This window comes from Bos indicus x Bos taurus, chromosome 25, assembly GCF_003369695.1.
Source record: "Bos indicus x Bos taurus breed Angus x Brahman F1 hybrid chromosome 25, Bos_hybrid_MaternalHap_v2.0, whole genome shotgun sequence".
Lineage (NCBI taxonomy): Eukaryota > Metazoa > Chordata > Mammalia > Artiodactyla > Bovidae > Bos > Bos indicus x Bos taurus.
In genome coordinates, this window is record NC_040100.1 from 7,880,014 (window position 1) to 7,905,835 (window position 25,822).

At 46.3% G+C, this 25,822-nt stretch overlaps 1 protein-coding gene across 2 annotated transcripts in view; it reads left to right on the plus strand.

Moving 5' to 3' along the window:
- Positions 1-3,207: 3,207 nt before the first annotated feature.
- PRKRIP1 (PRKR interacting protein 1) overlaps positions 3,208-25,822 on the plus strand; it is a 36,955-nt gene continuing 14,340 nt past the window's right edge. For both annotated transcript variants that reach the window (XM_027527606.1, XM_027527604.1), the window contains exons 1-5: positions 3,208-3,381; positions 3,967-4,045; positions 4,861-4,961; positions 10,368-10,453; positions 11,183-11,250. In XM_027527606.1, coding sequence (XP_027383407.1) covers positions 3,256-3,381; positions 3,967-4,045; positions 4,861-4,961; positions 10,368-10,453; positions 11,183-11,250 — 460 coding nt within the window. In that variant the 5' untranslated portion in view covers positions 3,208-3,255. The remainder of the gene's footprint in view (positions 3,382-3,966; positions 4,046-4,860; positions 4,962-10,367; positions 10,454-11,182; positions 11,251-25,822) is intronic.

Below are 25,822 nucleotides of genomic sequence, written 5' to 3' on the forward strand. Positions count from 1 at the left end.
CAGGCTCTACCGCTCTTTCTGGGGCTGCCAAGGAGCTGGGGGGTAGTGAGTCACTTTCCTGGTCCAAGACCATCTTTGCCTGCCAGTGAGACAGAGGTGTCCCCACAAGGAATTCAGCAGGGAGAGTGATCAGGTCCCTCTCGTGGCCCTTTCCCACTCCGCTGCAGCTTCAAGAAACATGGATGCAATATAGAGAGTGTTAGTTGACCCAAGCTGTATGTGGGTGCACGCGTGCACAGTTGCTTCAGTCGTGTCTGACTCTTTGCAACCTCACGGACTGTAGCCTGCCAGGGTCCTCTGTCCATGGGATTCTCCCAGCAAGAATACTGGAGTGGGTTGCCATGCCCTCCTCCAGGGGATCTTCCCGACCCAGGGATCAAACCCTTGTCTCTTAGATTTCCTGCATTGGCAGGCGGGTTCTTTAGCACTAGCACCAGCTGGGAAGCCCATATGCATCAGCACACAGTGGAAAACTTCCAAGAAAAGCTCATGCAAGCTCAGCTGCTACTGAGAGCCCCAGTAAGGGAGGAGATGTCCGAGCCTCCCTATTTCACTGTGCTCTGATTGCACCTGAACTTCTGTTCTCTGCATAGGTCTGCCCTGCCCCTGGGTGGTGACCTGTGTGCATGGAATGAGGCTAAAGGAGGAGCCCAAGAATCTTGTCTGGGTGCCAAAGAATCTTGTCTGGGTTCTTTGGGGGCCTTAGGCAACAGAGAAGGGAGAGATGAGGCAGGCTGCAGGGAGGAAGCAGGACCCATTGCATAAAGAATTTTAAACAAACGAATTGGGTTACGTTGTGGCTTTATGGCATAATAATAATTAAGAACTTTGGCTTTGAGGTCAGATTCATTGTGATTATCCCAGCTCCATCATTTACTGCAAGCTTGGGCAAGTTACTCCACCTCTCTGGGCCCGGTTCTGGTGCCTCAGGGGTCCCGGGAGCTTGTGGGGCTGGGTAAAGCTTTGTTGCCCTCTGGTGGCAGACAGAGGGTGTCACTGAGAGGCTGAGTCCACTCGGACAGCTAGTGAGGAGTGAGGATGGGCACTCTTTCCTCCCACAGAGCAGACCTCAAATCGGCTTCAGCATTAGGAGGGTGCCAACCGGAGGGCCCCACCAGGGTCTGCTGAGGAGCCTTGGTCCATCTCTCCATAACTCATGAGGTGACTCAGGCCCTCATAGGGGCCAGCCAAGCTGTGTTTGAGTCTGGGTGATCCTGAGTTGGTCTCTTGCCCCTCTAGGCCCTCTCAGTCCTTATCAGGATGACAAACATGTCAAAACACTAGGCTTAGGCATTGAGGTTGCTATTACCTACATGCCTTAACGCTCTCTCTCCCACCTTTGTCCATTCATTTATTTCATTCATTTAACTTCCAGCCAGCAGCTGTCTGCCAAGCACCAGCTCTGGGCCAGACCCTGAGCTGGGGTATCAGGGACATGGCTGCCCTCTTAGCTCTGTAACTGTCTGTTCATCTACTGTGGTGTGCACTTTCATTCATGGAGGATCCATTTCTTTACTGAGTGTTCATTCATTCTTTCTCATACTCACTAACTTCCTCATTCACTCATCCATCCATCACTAGGTTATCTCAATTGCATATTCATTCATTCTTTACTTTTTCAGACTCCTTTCCTTCCTCTCTCCCTCATTCCTGTGTTCTGCAAGCATTCTAAAAGCACCACTCTAAGCCAGAATTAGATGCTGGGTTTCTGGCACAACCCTCTCCCCAGACTTCTAGGTAGACAGACGGTGAGGACACCCTGTGACTGCCACATGCCAGCCATCGGGACTCAGAGCAGGGGGAGCACCAAGAAGGGAGCAACTGACTGCCTGGAGGAGGAGGCTGGGTCGGGGCAATCAGAGAAGGCTTCCTAGAGGAGGTAGCATTTAAACCACACTAAGCAGGGTGCAGGGCTTCCCAGGTGGTACTAGTGGTAAAGAACCCTAGAGCCAGTGTAAGAGATGTAAGAGGTGCTAGTTTGATCCCTGGGTTGGGAAGATCCCCTGAAGGGAGGGCATGGCAACCCAGTTCAGTATTTTTGCCTGGAGAATCCCATGGACAGAGGAGCCTGGAGGGCTACAATCCATGGGGTTGCAGAGTCAGGCATGACTTAGCAACTAAACAACGAGGAGCACACCTGTAGTTGAACAAATTGAGTTTATCGCCTCAGTTTGAGAAGGAAGACTGCATTTACCTCAGTAAGACAGTGTTTAGGGGATTCCCTGGCGGTCCCCTGGTTGGGACTCCACACTAGAGTTTAATCCTTGGTCAGGGAACTAAGAGCCTGCAAGCTGCACTAATGGCCAAAAAGAAGGGTGGGGAGGTGGTTAAAAAGGCTTAGTATGGAATTTGGGCCTGGGTTAAGTGATTTGGGGGAGGATTTGAGTAAATGGGCTTTTACTCTGGAATAGATGTTAGGAATCAGGGACAATTTTATGATTGAAAGCCTTAAATATTTAAAGTCTAACCGGATAAAGAAGCAGCGGTTACTCATATTAGTCAGAATGGGGGAAACGTTTGGTCTTTTTCTTGTTCCAACGATATTCTTGTTTTCATCCGACTTTAAACGTGATTACGGAGCAGTCTTCTTTATGCCTTGCGACATCATGGCCCTAGAATGGCTTTGCACGACAGTGGTGTTTAGGAAATTGTCTATGTCCAACAGGAGAATCCCAAGGTCTAGCTGTGAGTGCCAGGCCAGCTCCCAGATGCAAGGGGCAGCGCTCCTCTTTCTCTTAGGAAAGGCCCGTTCACGCGACCGAGGTGTATCTGCTGGGTGCCAGGCGCAGAGTGATTCGAAGCGGGCAAAAGAGATACGGCCCCAGTCCTCCGGGAGCCCACATTGACGTCGGTGCTGTCTTAAACAGATCGTCAGCAAAGGCAGAGGGAGTGGACCAGACCCAAGGAACAAAGGCCCGGGTGAGGGGGTGGGGGGTGTCGAGAGAGTTAGCAGGGTGGTGGGCGAAGCCACAACTCGCGCCGGGACTGCAGAGGTCGGCGGGGGCCAGAGCACACAGGGCCACCTCTCCCCCAGGAACGTGGGCGTTCGCTGCGCTGATCTGCTCAGAAACAGGGAAAAGAAATCAAGCCGCTTTAATCAAAATAACCCACCCGGGCCTCGAGCTTATGAATATTCAGCAGCCTGCGGGCAACTCCGCTCCCGCCGCGCCCACCTAGGAGACTGCGGTTGCGTCACTGGCGCGCGACTCTGTCGTCACACACGCGCGCCGCCGCCCGCCTGGGAAGGCAGCTGTCATGGCGAGCTCGGCGGCCTCTTCTGTGAGGCCGCCGAGGCCCAAGAAGGAGCCGCAGGCGCTCATCATCCCCAAGAATGCCGCGGAGGAGCAGAAGCTCAAGTTGGAACGGCTCATGAAGAACCCGGTGAGACGGGGCGCGGGCTGACGGCCCTCCCGAGTCCCAAACCCCTTCCCTTCCAGCGTCTCTGGGAGCTCGCGGGCCCTCTTCCCCCGTCTCTGAACGCGGGAACTCAGGAGCCAAAGCCCAGGGTCAGACCTTGGGAAGGAATAGGCGAGCCGGAGACAGTGAGCTTTCTGCTGCGGACTGGCTTCCCGTGCTTGAAGACTCTTTAACTTCGTGTGAAGGGAAGCCTTAGACTGGAAAGATAGAGTCCTTGGGTTAGCACAAGAATTTATTCTAAACAGCATTAACTGTTAGGCATTGGCCGAGAGACCTGGGGGTTGGAGGTCTCCAGTGATAGATAATGACTGACGTTCTGACTTCTGCCCTGATAAGTTGAGTTTAGCCCTAACAAGGCTGTGGGCTGTGATAGGACACAGAATATACAGGATGAAGTAAAACCAGAAGGGAGAAAATAAACTCAGCTTTGGGTCCAAGAAACAAAGCAGCCTTACTTCACTAGTTCAGTTAAAGAATTTTGGTTGTAAAAGACGTCACTTTGTCAGCCGGTTTATACATAACAAACGCTTTCACGTTTAAATGTTGCAGGATAAAGCAGTTCCAATTCCAGAAAAAATGAGTGAATGGGCACCTCGACCTCCCCCAGAATTTGTCCGAGATGTAATGGGTAATGTCTGTGTGTGTGTGTGTGTGTGTGTGTGTGTGTGTAAATACAGTTTTTAAAGTGTAGGTATAAAACCTCTAGTTTTTGTTAATTATATCCCCATGGCGGGGTGGGGTGGGGAGTTCATTGATCCAATGTTTTACTCTTACAATGAAGGGATATTATTGGTTATGGTTTGGCATTAGAGAATCTTCTTTGTTTTTTAATGATATCTTGTTTTTTTAAAAGTGGAATAGTTTTTATTTTGTTGGGTTGTAAATTAACACAGTTCTAAAGTAGAGTAAAGAGCAGGTGTAAAAAAAATTAGAACCACCTGTAGTTCCGTGGTTCTACTTGTAACATTTTGATACAGCCTTGGAAACCTCTTTATAGTCAAAACCACTCATGCTTCAGAAAAAATGTTTTTACAAAAATACAGTTGTTCTACACATACTATTTGAAACTTACTCTTTTTAGATCATAGCATCTTTTCAACTCAGTAGAATCCTAGCATATCGTGTGAAATCCTCTGCTTGGGGAGGGGAAAGGTCACAGACTCGCTTTTAGGTTTCTGGTCTCTGAACCTTAATCTGCTTGTTCTGTTAATACTGTTTGAGAGTGGAATTTTTAGGGACTTCACATTCAGCATTCATGTGACAAGTATTTAATGCTACCTACAGTATGCCAGCCACTGTGCTAGGTTCTGGGATACAGTGGGGAATAGGGCAAGCTTGATCCTTTCCATCACTTCTGGTATCTGTCTTTGGTCCACTTTGATTAAGGGTAGCCTGTATTGGTAACTGGATCTCATCAAGAGCTCTGGACTGTCCTGGCTCTAGGTTCAAGCGCTGGGGCTGGCAGCGGAGAATTCCACGTGTACAGGCATCTGCGCCGGAGAGAGTACCAGCGCCAGGACTACATGGATGCCATGGCTGAGAAGGTTAGTGAGCCAGGAGGCTGGGGTTTAGGCGATGTGCACTGAAACCTGAGGAGAATAAGCAATTGAAGAGTAGATACATCTGGGTGTGGCTTGAGTGAGGGCTGCCTTCTGAAGTCAGCACAAGAAACAGATGGAAGGTAGAGTCCAGGTTACTTCTAGGTCAGGCCCAGCACGGCAGGGCGCTCCCACTAGGAAGTGAGTGAGGGGAGTGCGTCTGCCAAGTGGTAGAGAGCCCAGCGGGGTCCCCTGTCCCCTCCAGGCCATTTGCCATGGAATAGGAGGCAGGCTCTCACATCACTGGAGTTATTATTTCTCTATAATTTTCTCTCCTTTTGGCTGAATGTCTGTAATTCCAGTTGGCTGTGTGTCTGGTGCGAGAACTGTGCTTTCAAGTGTTTTTGCCTCTTTGAGTTTTCTAGCTTTGAGGCTGGCATTTCTTCATGACATAATAATTGATTAAGAATTGAGAATATCTGTGAGTTTCTGGTGGTCTAGTGGTTAGGATTCAGCACTTTCCCTGCTGTGGCCTGGGTTCAATCCCTGATCTCAGAACTGAGAATCCCACAAGCCTCCAGGGCGGGGCATGGCAAAAATAAATACAATTTTTAAGTTAAGAATTGAGAATTGCTTTAGAAATTGTATTGTATAAGAACTCTTAAGTTCTCCATTGTTTGATAGGAAAGGACAGAAACCTCTCTCCTATTGCTCTTAAGAAATATTCTCTTGGAGGGAGGAGGGAGGAGGGTTCGGGATGGGGAGCACATGTATACCTGTGGTGGATTCATTTCGATATTTGGCAAAACTAATACAATTATGTAAAGTTTGGAAATAAAATAAAATTAAAAAAAAAAAAAAGAAATATTCTCTTGGACATTTCACTTGTTTTCTTTTTGGAATTGGGTTTTGGAGTTCTTTTATCCACACCAGGAATCTTGTTTGATTTTATACTAGATTTAAATTGAGTCTGTAACTTGAATGAGAATGGATGTCAGAGTGTTGAGTCATCTTTTCTAGAAACTTTGTCTTTTTTGTTTGTATCTTTTTGTATCTCTCAGTGATCATCTATGGAGATTTCACACATGTCTCACTTTTTGTTCAAAGATTTTTTTTTTTTTTTAAGTATTTTGATTGTAGTGATCCTTTACATATTTATTGGCCTGGCCAGAATTGAGTTTGAAAAAGTACCTTTATGATTTTCGAGCGGAATGGGGTAATTGCCGTGGTGGTTTTCACCTGGTATTTGTGTGACCTCCAGCCCTTAACTCGGCCCCCGGCTGTTGGTGGTTCTCCAGCTACTGCTCATCTCTAGTGTTTAGTTTCAGGTGACTGGTCACACAGCTTTGCCAGGTCACTGATGGCTTTGCACTGTCAGGAATAGCAAAACTCTGAGTATAGACACTTAGTTCAGTTCAGTCGCTCAGTCGTGTCCGACTCTTCGTGACCCCATGGACTGCAGCACGCCAGGCTTCCTGTCTATCACCAACTCCCAGAGCTTACTCAGACTCATGTCCGTCGAGTCAGTGATGCCATCCAACCTCTGTCAGCCCCTTCTCCCGCCTTCAACCTTTCCTGGCATCAGGGTCTTTTCTAGTGAGTCAGCTCTTCCCATCAGGTGGCCAAAGTATTGGAGTTTCAGCTTCAACATCAGTCCTTCTAGTGAACACTCAGGACGGATCTTCTTTAGGATGGACTGGTTGGATCTCCTTGCAGTCCAAGGGACTCTCAAGAGTCTTCTCCAACACCACAGTTCAAAAACATCAATTCTTTGGCACCCAGCTTTCTTTATAGTCCCACTCTCACATCCATATGTGACTACTGGAAAAACCATAGCCTTGACTAGATGGACCATTGTTGGCAAAGTAATGTCTCTGCTTTTCAATATGCTATCTAGGTTGGTCATAACTTTCCTTCCAAGGAGTAAGCGTCTTTTATTTTTGTGTGTGTGTGTGTAATAAAGTTTTATTAAAGTATAAAGGAGATAGAGAAAGCTTCTGACATAGGCATCAGAAGGGGTCAGAAAGAGTACCCCGAGTAAGCGTCTTTTAATTTCATGGCTGCAGTCACCATCTGCAGTGATTTTGAATCCCAAAAAAATAAAGTCAGCTACTGTTTCCCCATCTATTTGCCATGAAGTGATGGGACCAGATGCCATGATCTTAGTTTTCTGAATATTGAGCTTTAAGCCAACTTTTTCACTCTCCTCTTTCACTTTCATCAAGAGGCTTCTTAGTTCTTCACTTTCTGCCATAAGGATGGTGTCATCAGCATATCTGAGGTTATTGATATTTCTTCTGGCAATCTTGATTCTAGCTTGTGCTTCATCCAGCCCACCATTTCTCATGATGTACTCTGCATATAAGTTAAATAAGCAGGGTGACAATATACAGCCTTGATGTACTCCTTTTTCTATTTGGAACCAGTCTGTTGTTCCATGTCCAGTTCTAACTGTTGCTTCCTGACCTGCATACAGATTTCTTAGGAGGCAGGTCAGGTGATCTGGTATTCCCACCTCTTTCGGAATTTTCCACAGTTTATTGTGATCCACACAGTCAAAAGCTTTGGCATAGTCAGTAAAGCAGAAATAGATGTTTTTCTGGCTCTCTCTTCCTTTTTTAGTGATGGAGCAGATGTTGGCAATTTGAGCTCTGGTTCCTCTGCCTTTTCTAAAACTAGCCTGAACATTTGGAAGTTCATGGTTCACGTATTGCTGAAGCCTGGCTTGGAGAATTTTGAGCATTACTTGACTAGTGTGTGAGATGAGTGCAACTGTGCAATAGTTTGAATATTCTTTGGCATTGCCTTTCTTTAGGATTGGTATGAAAACTAATCTTTTCCAGTCCTGTGGCCACTGCTGAGTTTTCCAAATTTGCTGGCGTATTGAGTGCAGCACTTTCACAGCATCATCTTTTAGGATTTGAAATAGCTCAACTGGAATTCCATCACCTCCACTAGCTTTGTTCATAGTGATGCTTTCTAAGGCCCACTTGACTTCATGTTTCAGGTTGTCTGGCTCTAGGTGAGTGATCACACCATCATGATTATCTGGGTCATGAAGCTCTTTTTTGTACAGTTTTTCTGTGTATTCTTGCCACTTCTTAATATCTTGACACTAACAAACACTTTTTTTAAACTACTTTAGAGGGCAGGAGATAGAGCACAGGTGTTTCAAGGGCCATCAGTTAGTCGAAGTTTTCATGTATTGATTAACAACTCAGAGAAAATACAGAAAAATGTTTCACAAACCTTGAATCCACATAGTTGCAAACTTATTTTCACATGGTGAAGGACAGGCTCTAAGATTAGAAGGAAAGAGAGATGCAAGAGAATCCTTACCTTCCACATGACTGAGAAGAGTGTCCCCACTATGGACAGAGCACATCTGACTCCTGCTGGAGCCTCACCAGGGCCAGCAGCCAGTGGGGGCTCTGTCTTGGTCCCTTGGAAAGTGCAGCTGCTTCAGACATTCACAGCTCAGCTTCTAAACAGACCAAGCGCTTTTAGCTCGAAGGCCTTGCTTTCTCGTTGAACTCGAATTGAAGTTAAGTCCTGGGAATTCCCTGGCATTGCAGTGAATCAAGCTTAGTAGACTTGAACTTTCAGTGCCAAGGGCCACAGGTTCAGCCCCTGGTTGGGGCACTGAGATCACACAAGCTGCATAGCACGGACGGAAAAAAAGACGCTGATCCTTTCTTGGAAGGAGACATTTCTGTTTATTTCATAATTCTGCTCAGTTTCTGCATCAGTCTCAGCAGAACCACCCAGCCTGGCAGTTCAGACCAGCAGAGGTGATGAAGCCACTTCTTCCTCTGCCAGCTCCCTTTTTGAACACCCTCGCCCTCCCCCGCCCCAACCTTTATGGCCAAAACTACCAGAAGTAGAGGTGACACTCTTTTATCAGAAGATATCTTTATAGTGTTTTCCTGTAGGTTATTGCAGTTCATTGTTCTTCCTAAAGGCTCAGAAAAGGAAGAATTACTATGCCCCCATTTTATAGATGTAGAAACTGAGGCTTAGAAACAGGTATAGCTGCTAGGAAGAAATAATACAAGAGGTGGATATATGTACGTATATATGTAGTCACATATACATACGTAGCACATGTATGTATAAGTAATGGCAGTACATGTTATCTGCCTTATAATCTGTCCGTTAATAACTGTAAGTAGTCAGGACTTAAAAGTTCCATGGTCCCAGCCCTCTGGCCACTCCACCTGGTGAACTCTGGTTACTGTCTCTGAAGGAAAAACACACTCTTGTGTGTCTCCTTACTCTGAGTACTCTTAGTACATTTCTGACACTTCTAGTCACCGAATCTATGGGAATTTCCCCCACACCAAGCGGTTCTGTGGCACCAGGCGCGTGTCCTACAGTGTAACTGTTCGCACACTGCCTACGTGGAGGTGACTTCAGATCTCAAAAGGAGGACTCAGTCCTACAAGACTGCCTCCCACCCACAGCTTCAGAGGCCTGCTGCACGTCTCCGTCGTCGTCTGTGCTTCTGGCCCACTGGCTGTAAGTCAGGCTTCCATGACCCCCTCCTCAAGGCTCCATTAATTTGCTTAGAGAGGCTGACAGAACTCAGTGAAGCCTCTCACTCACTAGTTTCCAGTGTATTATGGAAGACTGGAGCTCAGGGAGAGCCAGTGGAAGAAGGTGCAGGGAGAAAGAGTGGAAGCCCTGCACCCCCATGCCCTCACCAGCTCAGGAACTCTCCATACACACCCTTTGGGATTGGAGGCTTCACTACGTGGACATGGTTAAATCATTTGGCCACTGGTGATTCGTTCAAGCTTCAGCCCCTCTCCACTCCCTGAAGGTCAAGGAGGCGGGCAGAAAGTTCCCGTGGCAACCAGCCTTGTTCTTAGGGGCTTTTCCAGAGTCACTCATACACTCCTGTAGTTGAAAGGGGCTGGTTATAAATAACAAAAAATACCCATTTCGTCTTTATTTCTAGAGCTTTATATCTGGAGTTAAGGAAGAAACTGGCAACAAAACTAATTATCGTAAAAGATCCCCCTGTGGCTCTTAAATAGGAAATTTATAAGAGTTTTAGGAGCTATGTGTCCAAAAAGTAGACAAAAATCAAATACATATTTATTTTAAACCACAGTATAACATTTTCCGAGGCCCTAGTGGAGAAGAGCCGGTAGTGCCGCCTCTGCCCTCAAGACGCTTCGTGTGCTCCCTCATGCTCTGTCTCTTCGTTTACTTGTGCATGAGTGGTATCTTAATGAGCTGAGTCGCTTCAGCGTCAGAGACCTGTATGTTGATTTCCTGCCCCGCCTGTTGGGCAACTTCTTAAAGTGGCCCCAGAGATCTGGCTGTGCCTATAGCACCCCCAGTGGTGTGACTTGTAGAGTTTTCATGCCACGCCAGAGTTTGTCTAAGTGATGTGGTTTTTTGCAGCAAAAATTGGATGCAGAGTTTCAGAAGAGGCTGGAAAGGAATAAAATTGCTGCAGAGGAGCAGACTGCAAAGCGTCGGAAAAAGCGGTGAGAGCTTTGTGGCATCTCATAGCTAGTGAGACTTAGGGCAGGAAGTGTAAAAATAGATGGTTGGCGAACAAATCCTTCTTGTGGTCAAAAGTTTACCTGTATGGCCTGTTGAGGTCTTGGGTGTTAAAACCTACAGTGGAGCACCCCAGTAGAGAAATGACTTTTCTTCCTGGGGAGAGATCAGTTCATTTACTGCCCCCCACCCCCAGCTTGCTACAGATTTTCCAAGGCTTGGGGGTCAGCACTTCAGTGATGGCATGGATTTCTGTGTCTCCTCTATGTCTGTATTTTAATGAAAGGTTTAGTAAGTTGCTATGAGCAAACTTCACAGTTAGCCTCTCCCCGAAAGGAGGGCCTGTAACCCCCCTAAGTGACTACATACAGGCTGCATGTGTGTCTGTATTTTAATAAACGCTCCCTCAACTGTTAGACAGGTGAGCAGGATTCTAAAAGTAGTCCCTAAATATCTTGGAATGAAAAAGTATCGCTGGTAGCAGTATCTCTGGATTGCTTTAATCACCTCAGGACTGCAAAGAATTTGATCTTGATTCATGAAGGACACAGGCTGGTGATGTTGGAGTAGCAGAGTCATGATGACGTACTTCCTTCATTTTATTGTAGCATTTGTGTAGGGTCTAAGTCCTGAAGCTTCCATAAATAGATGTTTAGTCTCTAAAATAGAAAATGGGTGGTTAAAGAATTCATGTATTTGTTTTACATTTGTAGCCAGAAGTTGAAAGAGAAGAAATTACTGGCAAAGAAGATGAAACTTGAACAGAAGAAGCAAAGTGAAGGTGAGTGGTGCCCCCTTTCCTTTTGTGGCCCTTTTCAGCATTGATCACGGTGATTGACCTGTCAAGACTGAGGTTTTAGAGTTTGGAGCTGGTCAGCTGGCCTCTGAAGAGATGAGGGCTTGTTTCTGTTAGTTTTGACTCATTTAGTTTTCAAGTGTCAGAAAGGCAAGCTGGTTTAAGCAAAACAGGAAAGATACTGGCTCGTGTTTAGTCCAGGACAGACCTCCTTTCAGGCCTGGCTTGTAAAGGAGCGCTGATGTTACTGGCATTTACTATCTCCTTCTGTCCCCTGGCTCCCCGTCCTCAGGGGGGCTCATTTCCTCCTGATGGTTTTAAGGTAGCTGTGGCTGCTCCAGGCTGCACCCTGGCTCATTCTTGTCCAGTAGGAAAGACTGAGGGGGTGTCTCCAGCAAAAGTGTTTTTGTGTCTCTCTGGCTCTCATTGAGTCATTTGGCAAGTCAGTTAAGAATGCTTTTGGCTACAAGAAATAGAAAACTCAACTAGCAGTAGTTAAGCAAAGAGGAGTTATTTTTTCTCACATAGCAAGAAATCTGGTGGTAGTGTGGTTGAGCAGGTCAGTAGTGTCAAGTTCAGCATCTCTGCCATTCTTTTGTCCTTGATCCTGGGGCATGAGGTGGCTGCTGCAGTTCCTGGGATCATACTTAGGTTTAAAGCAGAAAGAAGAGGGAAAAGAAGTGGCACTTGTCTGGTTTTGTTTTTGTAACTGGAGAGCATCTGATCCCCCAGAAGTGCCCATCAGGTATTATTTATATCTCATTGGTCAGTACCAGGTCACTTGATGTCATCAGGCTAGATGAATAGAAAACAGAACTGTCACAACTATCCTTAACCTATCGTGATCCATCACTGGATGGATGGTACATTGCCACCCTAGACAGACTTGAGGTTTTGTTACAAGGAGTAATAGGGGGCGAGTAACGTGTCAGTATTCCACAGTCCTGCCTACTTCTGAACCCATCACAAGGCCAGCGGTGTCAGTCACTCCTTTTGGAGCCCCTGGGCTGAGAATCAGAGAGAGGTCCCAGATGGGAAGGATCAAGGAGGCTAAGAGACCCAGAAAATGACAACTCATCACCACATGACTGAATTGGGGGCTCTACTATGATTGACTAGACTGGTTTCCTGATTGGACAGTTGTGATGTTTGTTCTCAAGATAAAATCAGACCTGCGTTGACATACTGAAATATCAGCCCCTCTAGGACCCGTTTTCTTATGAGTTGTAAATGTACTACGATGGGCTTCCCTGGAGGCTCAGTTCATTAAGCGTCTGCCTGCAATGCGGGAGACCCAGGTTCAGTCCCCAGGTGGGGAAGATCCCCTGGAGAAGGAAATGGCAACCCGCTCCAGTATTCTTGCCTGGAAAGTCCCATGGACAGAGGAGCCTGTTGGGGCACAGCCCATGGGGTCACAGAGTCAGACAAGTTAGTGACTAAGTCACCACCATGTGACGCACTATATGTGACATGATTTTAGCCTGCTGCCCACCATTTCTGAGAGGAAATTATTTTACAGTGCCAAAATGTGATGGCTCAGACCTCATCCCTCAAATAAACCGCCTCATCAGTCCCGTCCTTCCCCAGCCCCTACGCACAGAGGAATGTGGGCGTACTTGGTCCGAGGCCAGGAGGGTTGGGCACAGGTGCCCGTCTCATGTTCTGTTGAAGAAGGTACTATGGCTTGGACCCCAATACATTGAGACATAGAAAGGTCTCCTTGGCTCTGGGTAATCTGGCCTTCCCCCCCCAGGACTTGTTGTCTTTACTGCTATTTATGTGTTCAGTGAGTTTCCTGAACTAACTCTCTAACTACTAACAAAGCTTATATTCTTTGTTGTGTGTGGCAGCTAAAGTCTTTGCTAGGTTAGCTTAGTGGTCAGCTGAATATTAGAGATTTCCTGAAATGCTTTGAACCAGTAAGTCTCCTGATCCTTGCCAAGGGCCTGTGCTGTGTGTGGTGGAGCATGTCTTCAGCTTTCTGGCAGGCAGTTTGCAGCTTTGCCTTAGCCTCCACCCCCTTGCACAGAGCCTCAAGGTTAGCCAGAGGTGAGATTAGGGCCGTCGCTTGTCTGTCTGAGACTTGTGCACAGCTGTGCACACGCATGTAGCCTTGTAGATTACCAGCCTTCCCTCTCACTTTTGGTCCGTTTCTTGTTTGTTTCAACTGTTACCACTGCCTCTGGCAGCTGTGATGTTAAACAGTAGCCACTGATGGTTTCTGACAAATACCTTGGGGAAAGGCTGTTCTCACTGAGTCAGTTTGAATAAAGCAAGCCTCGGGAGTGGAAGTTTCCAGGGAGCTGCCAGACAGGTCAGATAGGGACAGTGCTCTGGGTATGGGACTTTGGAGGAACTCCCACCAGGGGCTACTCGTGGCTTTTCACAGCTACTGCGATTAGGAGGCTGTTGATTGAGCGGCTTCCTTGGATCTGGGGAGAAGGAGTAGGGAACAGGACAAGTTAAAACAACCACAAAGCTTGCTGTTCTTACCAAAATTCAACCATTTTTTAATCAAACCATCCAGGGAACATTTCTAGAGTTCTGAAAGGTTGATTCTGACGATTGTTGTCAGTGTTCTCAACAACACTGCTACTTTTATGGAGGAGCAGATTTTAAGAGGTCCCTTCTGAAAGTGCTACCATCTCTCTAAATTTTAACCTGCCTGTATTTGAAATATGTTTCCTGTAGATATCAGATATGTGGGTCATGTTTTCATCCATTCTGACAGTCTCTGTCTTTCTGATAATGTTTGATTTTAGGGCTGCCGCTTTAGTTCTCTTTGTTTGTTTGTTTCTGTTTCTCCTGCCATCTTTTGGATCTACTTGAACGTTATTCTGTCTCTCGTGTTTCTAACTATTTCCCTTTCTACACCCTTTTAGTTTTTCCTCTAGAGCTGATTCTATTCATTCTGCTTTCACAGTCTACTTAAAACCAGCATTTCACCACTTTAAGTAGAATGTAGATATTTTTCATCACATAGATCCCTTTAATCCCTATATTACAGTTGTCTTAGGTATTCTATCTCCATACACTGAAAAGCCCTTCAGATAACCTTACTTTCTTTTAAGTTGACATGTAGTTGATTACAGTACTATTTCAGTTTCAGGTGTGCAACATTGTGACTTGGTATCACCATAGGTTTTGCACCATAGTTATTATATCATCTTTGGTTGTATTTCCCATGCCATACATTGCATCCCTGTGACTGACTTATTATGGAACTGACCGTTTGTACCTCTTTGCATCCCTTCACCTGTCTTGCCCTTTCCTCCATCCTCCTCCCCTCTGGCATCCACTAGTTTTTTCTCTGGATCAATGGAGTCTGTTTCTGGTTTAAGCAGATTTTTAGATTCTACATATAAGTGAAAACATGCAGTATTTGTCTGTCTTCGTCTGACTTATTTCACTTAGCATAATACCCTCTAGGTTCTTCCATGTTCTTGCAAGTGGCAAAATTTCATTCCTTTCTTATGGCTGAGTAATCTCTCTCTCTCTCTCTCTCTCTCTCTCTCTCTCTCTCTCTCTCTGTCTCCCCCTCTCTTTTTCTCTCTCTCTCTGAGCGCGCACATGCACACATCTTTATTCATCTGTCAGTGGACACCTAGGTTGCTTGTGGTGTGCATATGTGTGTGTGCTCATGTGCACACGCATGCACACATCTTCTTCTTCATCTGTCAGTGGACACCTAGGTTGCTTCCATATCTTGGCTTTGTAAATAATGCTACATTGAACGTTGGGACGCATGTATCGTTTTGAACTAGTGTTTTCATTTTCTTCAGATAAATACCCAGGAGTGAAATTGCTGGTCATGCAGTAGTTCTGTTTTTATGAAGCAGAGCTATTTTTATTACTACCTTTTATTTTCAATCATCAAATATATTTCAGACTCAAGAGGAGAATACTCTTGAATAGTGACCAGATAGCATTTCTGTTGCTTTTTTCTTTGTTCCTCACGTTCCAGACTTCTTTCTGTCAGTCTGTCTTTCTGTCTTCTTTCCCTTCTCTAAGAAGAACTCCCTGTAAGTCATTCAGTGAGAATAGGTCTGCTGGCTGAATTATCTCAGCTGTTCTTCATAGGTGTCTGGCTTTGTTTCACCCTTGTTCCCCTGGGGACATTCTCACAGGATAAGAATATTGGGTTGGCAGATGTTTATTTCAGTACTTTTGAAATGCTGCTCCATTTCCTCTGGCCTCCATTTCTAATTAAAAAAAAAAAAAAGTAGTTATTCAGATTGTTTTCCTATCATTGTTTTTCCCTGGCTGCTTTCAAGATCTTTAGGTGTCAGGAATTTGATTACAATGGGTTTGCACATGGATTTCCTTGGGTTTGTCCTGGAGTTGCGTTTGGAGTTCACTGAGCTACATGAATCATTGGTAAGCACGTGTCTTTGTCAAATTTGGAATTTTTTTCCAGCCTTTTTTTTTTGCTTTGTTCATATTGGATAATTCCTGTTGATCTGACCTTGAGCTGTCTCTTCCCTGTGTCATTTCCAATCCACTATTGAGTCAATCTAGTGAATTATGTTTTTCAGAAAAGTTTTTGTTTCCATTCAATTCTTTATTACTTTTTCTTTGCTGAAATTTTCTATCTTTCCATTTGTTTCAAGATTCTTCATTCTTCCTGGAAAAATATTTCAATAGCTACTTTGAAGTGTTTGGTAGTTCCAATATCTGGGTTATCTTGACATTAGCATTTGTTGATTGTCTTTCCCCGTGCAAGTTGAGATTTTCCTGATTCTCCACATACTGAGTAATTTTCTGTGGCTCCTGGACATTTTGAATCTCATGAGACTCTGATCTTGCTGATGTTTGTTTTAGCAGACAGTCATCCTGGTTGTGTTCAGGACACAGGTTCTAATCGGCCTCCTGTAGATTGTGGCTCTAGGAACCAGGGTTTTGAAAGCTTTTGCTGTGCTCTCCAGACGTGTCCTGCGGGTGCCACCCAGTGGCCAGTCAGGGTTGAGTTGAGTTCGGTTCTCAAAGTGCTCAGCATGATTAGGGCAGATCCAGGCATGTGCCGTCAGGGCGGCCCCAGGAGTCCGTGAACGACTTTATGGTGTCTCTTCTAATCTCTCTGTGACCTCCCCAGTAGTTCCTGGTTTCCTGGAGCTCCCCTTTTCAGATCTCCAGCCAGAAAGTCAGAGCTCTAGGTACCTACTCTGCCACACGCTCCGTACACTTGCCCCTGCATCCAGGGCTGTGGTGGGCGGACGAGGAAGAAAAGTAACAGTTTGCCTGGCCATCTCAGGACCACGGCTCCCCAGTCAGAGAGAAAGGCTCCCCTCCTTCCAGGTTTTGTGCAGCAAGCCCCCACTGCCCCTACAGTCACTGCGGCCCTCCTGATGCTGGCAGAGAGAAAAGACAGAAGCGTTTCCCCTCCCTCTGAACATTGGGAACCCACTTTCTTACTCCTTGAACCGGAAGTCGAAGGCTTCTCTCCAAACTGTCTGTGCCCAGTCTCCGCTTCTGTGTATTGGGTCGCCCCGAGTCCAGGCCGAGGGATACTGGAGAGTAGAAAGAAAAAAACAGGAAATGCAGTACTGTTCCAGTGGTACTTTGTATTCCTGTCTCTTCTCCCGTTCTGCTTATCTTTCAGAGTCCATGCCTTCTGTCCTGGTGCTATAAGCAGTGTTCAGTGGAGAAACAGTCAAATGTGCTTGCTCTGCGTTACCTGGAACCCACCCTCCATTTGTTTTGGGGAGTGTGGTTTTTTTTCTTTTTTGGTTGTGCTGGGTCTTCGTTGCTGTGCATGAGCTTTCTTCAGCTGCAGTCAGTGGGGATGGCTCTCCAGTTGTGGTGCACAGGCTTCTCACCGCGGTGGCTTCTCTTACGGTGCGCGGGCTCGGCAGTTGCGTCTCCCAGGCTCCGGAGCACAGGCTCGGGAGTTGTGGTACATGAGCTTAGCTGCTCTGCAGCGTGTGTTGTCTTCCTGGACCAGGGATCTAACCAGTGTTCCCTGCAGGCAGGGCGGACTCTTAACTGCTAAACCACCACGGAAGCCCTATTTGGTTTTTTGAATCCACTTACAGGACTTGACATTTAGCTCTTGCACATTTCAGCTTCGTGTTACAGGCTCTGTTGGTTCAGGTCTCCACAGTCGTTTTGAATTCTGATTCTGGGATTCAGCATGTTACCATGTCTTTCTGGTGTTGTGATGGATAGGTTTCATAAACATGCCTCCTTTCTGTCATTGGTAAAAATGCTGAGCCAGCCACACTGGGCCAGGGAGCTCCATCTAGGCTGGCATGGACCTGTTCACTGAAACGCTGCTGATGCTGCTAAGTCGCGTCAGTCATGTCCGACTCTGTGCGACCCCATAGACGGCAGCCCACCAGGCTCTGCCATCCCTGGGATTCCCCAGGCAAGAACACTGGAGTGGGTTGCCATTTCCTTCTCCAGTGCATGAAAGTGAAAAGTGAAAGTGAAGTCGCTCAGTTGTGTCCGACTTCTTAGCAACCCCGTGGACTGCAGCCCACCAGGCCCCTCCGTCCATGGGATTTTCCAGGCAAGAATACCGGAGTGGGGTGCCATTGTTATTCTCCTGCCAAGAATCAGCCAGATTCCCTCTTCTTTGATCTGACCCACAGAGGTGAGATAGGAAACTGAGAGGTCCTCAAGGTCATGGAGTAAGCACGGCATCTGTAGGGTCTTAGCTCAGCGCTCTCTCCGGCTCACCTTGACCTCAAGCATCTCTTTGAGCAGATTTTTCCCCCCCTTAAAATGTAAAATGATAAGCTCTCCCTAGATCTAAAATCCACAACGTGGTATCTTTGCCGCATACCTTGCTGTAATGAAGATACACCATCTTTGGGGGGGGGGCGGTCGGGGGGAGGGGGTCCCTCCCCTGTAAATCCAAGAACCCTTTCAGAGCAAGAAACTGAGGTTACTTTGCTCTGAGTTTGTATTTATTGAACCTGTGATGGGTCTGCAAAATCAGAGTAACTTTTTAGTAATCAGTTGTAGAATTGGAGAGAGGTGGCAGTGTCCCAGACCTGAGATTTCTTAAACCCCCTTTTCTCGCGGCGTGCTCCCCTTAGGTTCATGTTACCGCAGTTTCCAGTCCCTTTTCTTTCATTTGCCCGAGGCTGTGAGGAGTCTCAGAGGTGAACGAGTGCACCCAGGGTGTCTGCCCTGATTAAAATGGCCCTGGGTCTCCCCTGTCCTGAGCTTCCCTTCTATCAAAAGGATAAGTGTTTTCACCACGTCGCATCGTAGTAGTGCAGTGTTTTTTCAGGCTGAGGGTTGTGATCCTTTACTTACTGGGGCGTGAAGTTAGCTTAGAAGTTACAGATTTTATATATTTTTTTTTTCAAACAAGCATACCACAGACTAGAAAACATCAGAATGCCTCACATCCTGGAGTAACTATTTAGTGAAATTTTCTTTTCGGTTTCTAGGTAGGCCGTGGGCCGCAGTCAGGCTTGAAACTCATTGTTATGATACATGAGCCCCACTCTTCCTGTGCAGTTCTCACCTGTACATATTTTTGAAATGATGAGTAATAATGCATGGCTGTATATGCTTCTCACCAAACGAGCAGGCAGAGTGTTCTGGGGATAACTTCCTAAAGGGGGTTGTGTGCCTTTCCTGCACCTCTCAGTTCCTTGCTTATTTTTCATTTTCTGAGCGGGAAAGGAGGATTTCTAGGTGGTTGGAATTAATAAATCTAATGTGGTGATACTCAGTTCCGCCACAAGGTGGCCTCAGTGCGCCTCTGGGTTCTTGATGGACTTGGCGCTGAAGCACTTGAGCTTCTTGGCTCCTCTCCAATCAGTGGTGAGGGGCAGCTGGCTAGGAGTTCCGGTTCTGTTGCTGGAAAGGAAATATCCCGGCTTGTTGTCCGTGCCGGTTCAGTGAAGTGAGAGTTGTCAGAATGATACCACAGGATGGCGTTAAGCCAGTCTGGATTATTAAAGCCCAATCCCCAAACAATATATTCTAACACCAGTGTTAATCATGAGACTGGCTCACCTACCACAGAAACCTTAAGGTGATGTGTTACTAAGTACCTCAAGGGCAGTTTCTCCAGGGTTGGGGTGGGGGGAGAAGCAGGTGAGGGAGATGAAGTGGTATAGACGTTCACTTACAAAATAAATGAGTCACAGCTGTGAAATGCATAGTGTGGGGAATGTGCAAGAGCTAAATATCTTAACAAAGATAACGTTAATATCTTTGTATGGTGTCAGATGACAGCTGGACTTATCGTGGTGATTGTTTTGAAACATACAGAAATAGTGAATCACTGTTGTATACCAGGATACTTCAAAAACATTCCTGGAAAAATAGATCAGATCTGAGGCTGCAGAGGTCGGGAGAAAGGGAAATTAGATGAAGGTAGTCAAAAGGAACAAACTTCTGGTTACACAATAAATATACAACATGATAAAGGTAATACTACTGTACATTATAAATGAAGGTTAACAGACTTCTCTGCAAAAGGAGAAAAAAATTTTTTCTATTTCTTTAACATTATTGAGAGACAGATGTTCACTGAACCTGTCATGATTACTTCAGAACTGGGGTGGGAGGGGCAGTCTATCGGCCTCAGCACTGTGGACACTCGGCCAGATGCTCTGAGGGACGGTGTCCTGTTCCCTGTAGGATAATTAAGAGCATCCTGGCTTCTACCCCCAGATGCCAGCAGCGCCCGCCCTCCCCTCCGTCACTAACAAAAAGAAATGTCTCCAGACCTTTGCCGAGTGTCTTCCCCATGGGGGAGAGGGACGATAGTGTCCCCAGTTAATACGACTCCTATTTCAGCTGGCATCTGGTGTTGGGAGGACACTCAGTTTATGTTTTGGATCGAAGTGTTTGAGTGCCGCAGTTCTCACCCCTGCTGTCTATACTGGGAAACCGTGCGTAACGTTTGTGTCTTCTGAGAGTAAAGGTAATACAGCATCACTTTAGAAATGTTTAGAATACGCAGGAAAGAAAAAAAGTCAAAAATAAAAAATTATCCGTAATTCTTACTTAAAAAAATCACTTTAACATTTTCATGACGTTTATTTCAATTTTTATCATATAAACTTATTTACATAATTATCATATTTGTAGCTGTCCTCTTATCATATTTCATTGTATCACAGATATTATTCCATGTTCTTATAATTCCATGGTGCAAGGAGGGGTTTTTTTTTCCAGTCTGTTCATTCATCTGTTGTCTTAGGTTTTTGTTTGTTTTGCTTTTATTAAAGTTAACATCAGCCTCAATTATACTCTGGCATTTTCCCTAGTATTCTTACAGTCTTGTGAATAAAATCTCAGATACCTAGACTGTAAAACCGTCTGTAAACAGTAGTGTAAGAATAATGGGGAAGGTCAAGTATCGCCATCCTAATGGACCACCTTTCTCTCTATCCATTTTCTTCTTCTTTTTAAATGTTTGTTTGACTGTGTTGGGTCTTAGTTGCGACGTGCGGGATCCTTCATGGCAGCGCGGGCGGGTTCAGCAGTCGCATTGCTGGTCTTAGTTGCCCTGAGGTATGTGGGATCTTAGTTCCCTAGCGAAGGATGAAACCCGCGTGCCCCGCATTGCAAGGCGGATTCCCAGCCACTGGACCACCAGGGGACATCCCTGTCCGTTTTGTTTTAATCTCACCATGTGAACATACCACCTATATGTAGTTATAATTGTAGTATATGAACATGTTCCCTTTTGCTTACTTTATTTAACATTATAAGCACTTCTTGTCCTTCATAACTTTTTCAGTGACTGATCATATCCAGCAAGTGACATGCCATGATATACCTAACACTTTCCCTTTGTTAGACAGTAGACTGATTCCAGTTTTTCTCTTCTTTAGAAGATATTTTAGTAAATATATGAACCTGTCTCCCTTCCCTTTCTGGGTAAAATTCCAGCAGTGGCAATTATTAGATCACAGAATATAAAAAGAGTTTTTGGCTCTTGAAATGTATTGCCAGTTTCTTTCCAAAGAAGTAGTACCAAAAAAAAAAAAGAAGTAGTACCAGTTTTTACAGCCATCAGCGATGTGCAGTGGTGTGCATTTTACCATATTAAAAAAAAACTTACAAAAATACAGACCCAGATCTGGCAGGACTGTGGTAGCAGCCTCCATGCTCTTCCCACCCACCCTGAACAGCCTCCAAAGCTCTCTCTCAAACAGGCTGGATTGTCATTTGTTCTCCTGCACTTCCCTGATGGCTCAGACAGTAAGGAGTCTGCCTGCAATACCAGAGACCCGGGCTCAATCCCTGGGTTGGGAAGATCCCCTGGAGAAGGAAATGGCAACCCACTGCAGTATTCTTGCCTGGAAAAATCCCATGGATGGAAGAGCCTGGCAGGCCCCAGTCCATGGGGTCACAAAGAGTCGGACAGGACTGAGCGGCCCCACTCTTACTTGTAACAGTCCTTAGCATTATTGAACATGTACTTTGTAGCCCCAGTTCTCAGTGCTCTGCAGGTATTAACAGAATCCTCACAGCAGCCCTACAGCTATCCCCATCTTACAGTTGAGGGGCCTGAGGGACCAGGCAGTAGTGGGCGCCCACAGAGCACGCAGCTAATCCCAGACAGTGTGTCCCCACTGGCCTCGTGCTGACCCCCGAGGTGACTGTGCTTGAGCCCTAGCCAGCAGCCCTGCACGCCCACCCTCTCCGGCCTCCCCGCCCTTGTTCTCTGACCTCGGCTCCCTTCCATGTGTCCCCTGCTCACCGAGCTTCTGTCCCGTCCTCCCCGCTCTGCTCCTGCGCAGGCCTCTGTGCTCTTTCTCGTGCTCCCAACTCCCCGTCTGCCCAGAAAGCTTCTCACCTTGCACCTTCCTCTCCTTGTAAGACCTTCCCTACTGTCCCTCCCCACCCCAGCCTCCTGCTTTGCTCCCACAGGGTTTGGTTATGGCATCTGCTAAATCACATAATGTGTTTATTCAGTCGCAGCCTCAGTTCCCTGAGGGTAGGCAGTGTCTTTTAAGAAAAATAATAACAAGCTTGGTTTTAGAATGATTTTAGATTTACAGAAACACTGCGAAGATCGTATAGTACAAAGAATTCCCGTGTGCCCACTTCCCCCTGTTGTTAACATCTTAAGTTAATGTGGTTCATTCATCACAGTTCATGAACCAGTCGATACACGTAGTAGCTAAAGTCCATACCCTCTGTTTCCTTACTTTTTACCTAGTGCCTTTTTCTTGTTCCAGAATCCCATGCAGGGCGTCACACCACATTTAATCATCATGTAGCCTTCGGCTCCTGTGCGCTCTGACAGTTCCCCAGACTTTGTTTTGATGACCTTGAGAGTTTCAAGGGTCATGTGTTCCGTAGAATGTCCCTCGGTTGGGATTTGTCTGGCGTTTTTCTCATGAGTTAGTTATTTGGAGGAAGAAGACCACAGAGATAAGGTTCCGTTCTCTCATCAGGGCTGGATGCTTATCAGGAGGACTTGTCGCTGTTGATCCTGCCCCTGATGCCCTCCTCAGGCAGTTTCATCAGGGTCCTCTACTGGACGGCGACTCTTTGCTTCCCCTTCCCACGCTGTACCCTTTGGGAAGAAGTCACCCTGCACGACCCACACATAAGGGGTGGGGTTCCGCAGCCCCTCCACGAGGGCAGAGGCGCTGCATCAGCTGTTTGAAATAATGCATGGATTTGTCTGGTCCTCATTTTCTTTGTAACTGTGGACTCTGAGGTGCTTATTTTCTACTCTTAAGTTTAATCCGATACTGCTTTATTTTCTTGCTCAGATTGTTCCAGCTTTGCCCACTGGGCGCTCTTTCATACAGCACCTGTCCCTTTCACAGACTCCCGTCATTGGTGGAGTTTGGGGGGTTTGTTTTGTTTGCAACAGTACTTCTCAGCTTCCTGGTACTACAGGGTAGTCCAGACTTGTCTTATGTATTTTCAGCCCCTAACCTAGGATTCAGCCGTTCCTCTGAATCCCATTTCTTTTCGTTGGAGAATGAAATGATTTTGTTGAAGAGTCAAACGACTGCGCTGGGTCTTAGTCCCTAAGTTTCTCATCTCCGAGAGATACTTCTAGGCTCCGACAGCTTGTCTCCTGCGTGCAGGAACCAGTTGTGTTTAGAGCTTGTCAGCCACAAGCGGTGCTTTGAGCTCTCCTCAGCCAGTCAGCGTCTCGGGCATCCAGACACCACATTCCCCAGACACCCAGATTAATGAGTGTTTTACTCAGTTTTTTCCTCCAACAGTTAACAAAAGTTTAACAAAAGTGTTCAGTAATAAAATGTACACAACCCAATTTTATAGTGAAATGCAGGGGAGGGGGGCATGTGGACACCGTTGAATCCCTGATGAGCACAGCCATCGTTCGTACTGGATCCCAGACTGTGACAGGATGATGTCTCCTCACGCTGCCACCACTCCAGTAGGGTTCTGTTGCCCACCAGCAGCCATCTCCACGCTCATCTATCACAAGATTCGTAAATGATCAGATCCCCACAGCATTCCTTGGACATGTCTGCCACCATTTAATTTCAGCAATAACTTCTTGTCCATATATCTCTTCAACTCGGTGAAGCAACAGCCTTGCTCATGCTGTCTACTCGGTGAGCTCAAAGACATCTCCAACTGTCCGGTCCCTTTAAGATCAGAATTCAAGATGAAAGTCTGTGCACTTGCCCTGCCTGTTCAGACCTCTTTGGATATGGTTGGTGGTTCTCAGGCTTGAGGCCGACCTGTGATGACTAAGTTACAGAACAAAACAAATAATCAGCAGCTGCACCCTGGGAGCGCAGGTCCTAGAGCAGAGCTCCCCGGCTGGTAAATGGGGAATGTGTACACGTGGCAGACCCCGATCGCCTTGCCTTCAGGGTGGAGACTGAGTGCCCATGACCTCAGGCCAGTGCTCAGTGAGTCCAGGGAGCTCAGAGCTATGTGTCTGGTCCATAGCGTGTGTTTTCTTTCTTTCTCCCCTTCCCAGCTCCCCCCTCCCTTTTTTTTTTTTTTAACAATTTTGGAAAATACACACAACACAAGATTTACCATCAGTACAGTTCAGTGGTACTAAATACATTCAGGTTGTCATGCAACCATTATCACCGTCATCTACTCCCATAACTCTCTTCATTTTGTAAAACAAAACCTGTGTTTTGAAACGGCAGTTCCCCGTTCCCTGCTCCTCCCAGCACCTGGCAGCCACCTGTCTCCTCTTCCGTCTCCGAATCTGGTGCTCTCAGGACCTCCTGTAATAGAGATCATAGAGCATTCGTCATCCTGTGACTCCCGTTTGACTCAGCGTAGCGTCCTCAGGGTTCATCCCCGTTGCAGCCCCCGGTCAGAACTTTTTCCCTTTTCAGGCCGAATCCTGCATTGCATGAACGGGCCGCGTTCTCCTTGTCCATTCAGCGTGCTCACCGTTACTGCTTGCACCTTGTTTTTCTTACTTCGTATTGGGGTGTAGTAGCTTCACAATGTTGTGTTAGTGTCGGGTGTACAGCAGAGGTTCAGTTGTACGTATATCCTTTTCCAGATTCTCTTCCCATCTAGGTTATGTGTTTATCTCGGCTGCCCTGACTGCTTGCTCTGTGTGGGCTTTCGCTAGCTGTGGTGAGGGGGCCTCCCATTGCAGTGGTTCTCATGCTGTGGAGCGGGGCTCTAGGTGCACGGGCTTCAGTAGTTGTGGCAAAAGGGCTTAGCTGCTCTGGGACGTGTGGGATCCTCCCCGATCAGGGATCAGACCTGTGTCCCCTGCACTGGCAGGCAGATTCTTATCCACTGCACCATCGGGGAAGCCCTCACATAGGTCATTGCAGAGTATTGAGTCGAGTTCTCTGCGCTGTACAGAAGGTCCTTGTTGATTATCTGTTACATGTAGCAGTGTGTGTATGTAATTGATCCCTCCCTGACACTTCCCCATACCATACGTTTGTTTTCTAAGTCTCTGAGTCTGTCTCTGTTTAGTAAATGAGTTCATTGTGTCGTTTTTTAGATTACACATATAAGTGATACCGTAGATGTTTGTCTCAATTGATCACCTCAGTCCGTCCATGTTGCTGCAAAGGGCTGTATTTCGTTCTTTTCTATGACTGTCACCTCAAGTTTCGTCTCCATTTCCCTATGCATTTTTGCAGGCAAGGTAGGCAGAGGCTTGAAAGTCACATAGTCCAGGTTGGAATCCTAGGTCCTGGTTTTACCGATTGGGAGACCTCAATTAGCAAATTACTTAAGCTCTCTGAGCTTGATTCCTCATGTGTAAAATGGATATAGAGGAGCGTTACTCATCTCATAGACCGTTGTTAGAATTAAACGAGGGTACAGACGTGCACAGACTTCACACAGCGCCTGGCATGTAATACGTGTTCTGCAAATCTTAGCTGCTGGGGTCCAGCCCAATCAGGATCCAGGGATACCCTCAGGATGATAGCGTCGGCGATAAGAGAGAGAAAAGAGAGAGAGAGAAAGAATGACATGGGGAGACCAAGCTTCGGTGAGCGAGGCCCATAATTTTATTTTCAAAAGGAACTTTTTATACCTTGACTTGTACATAGAAGGAAATGAAAGATGCAAAGTCATACAGAGTCAGCCTAAACATTACATCTCTTTTGTCTTTATCAAAACCAGGATTTTTTCTGCATACCTT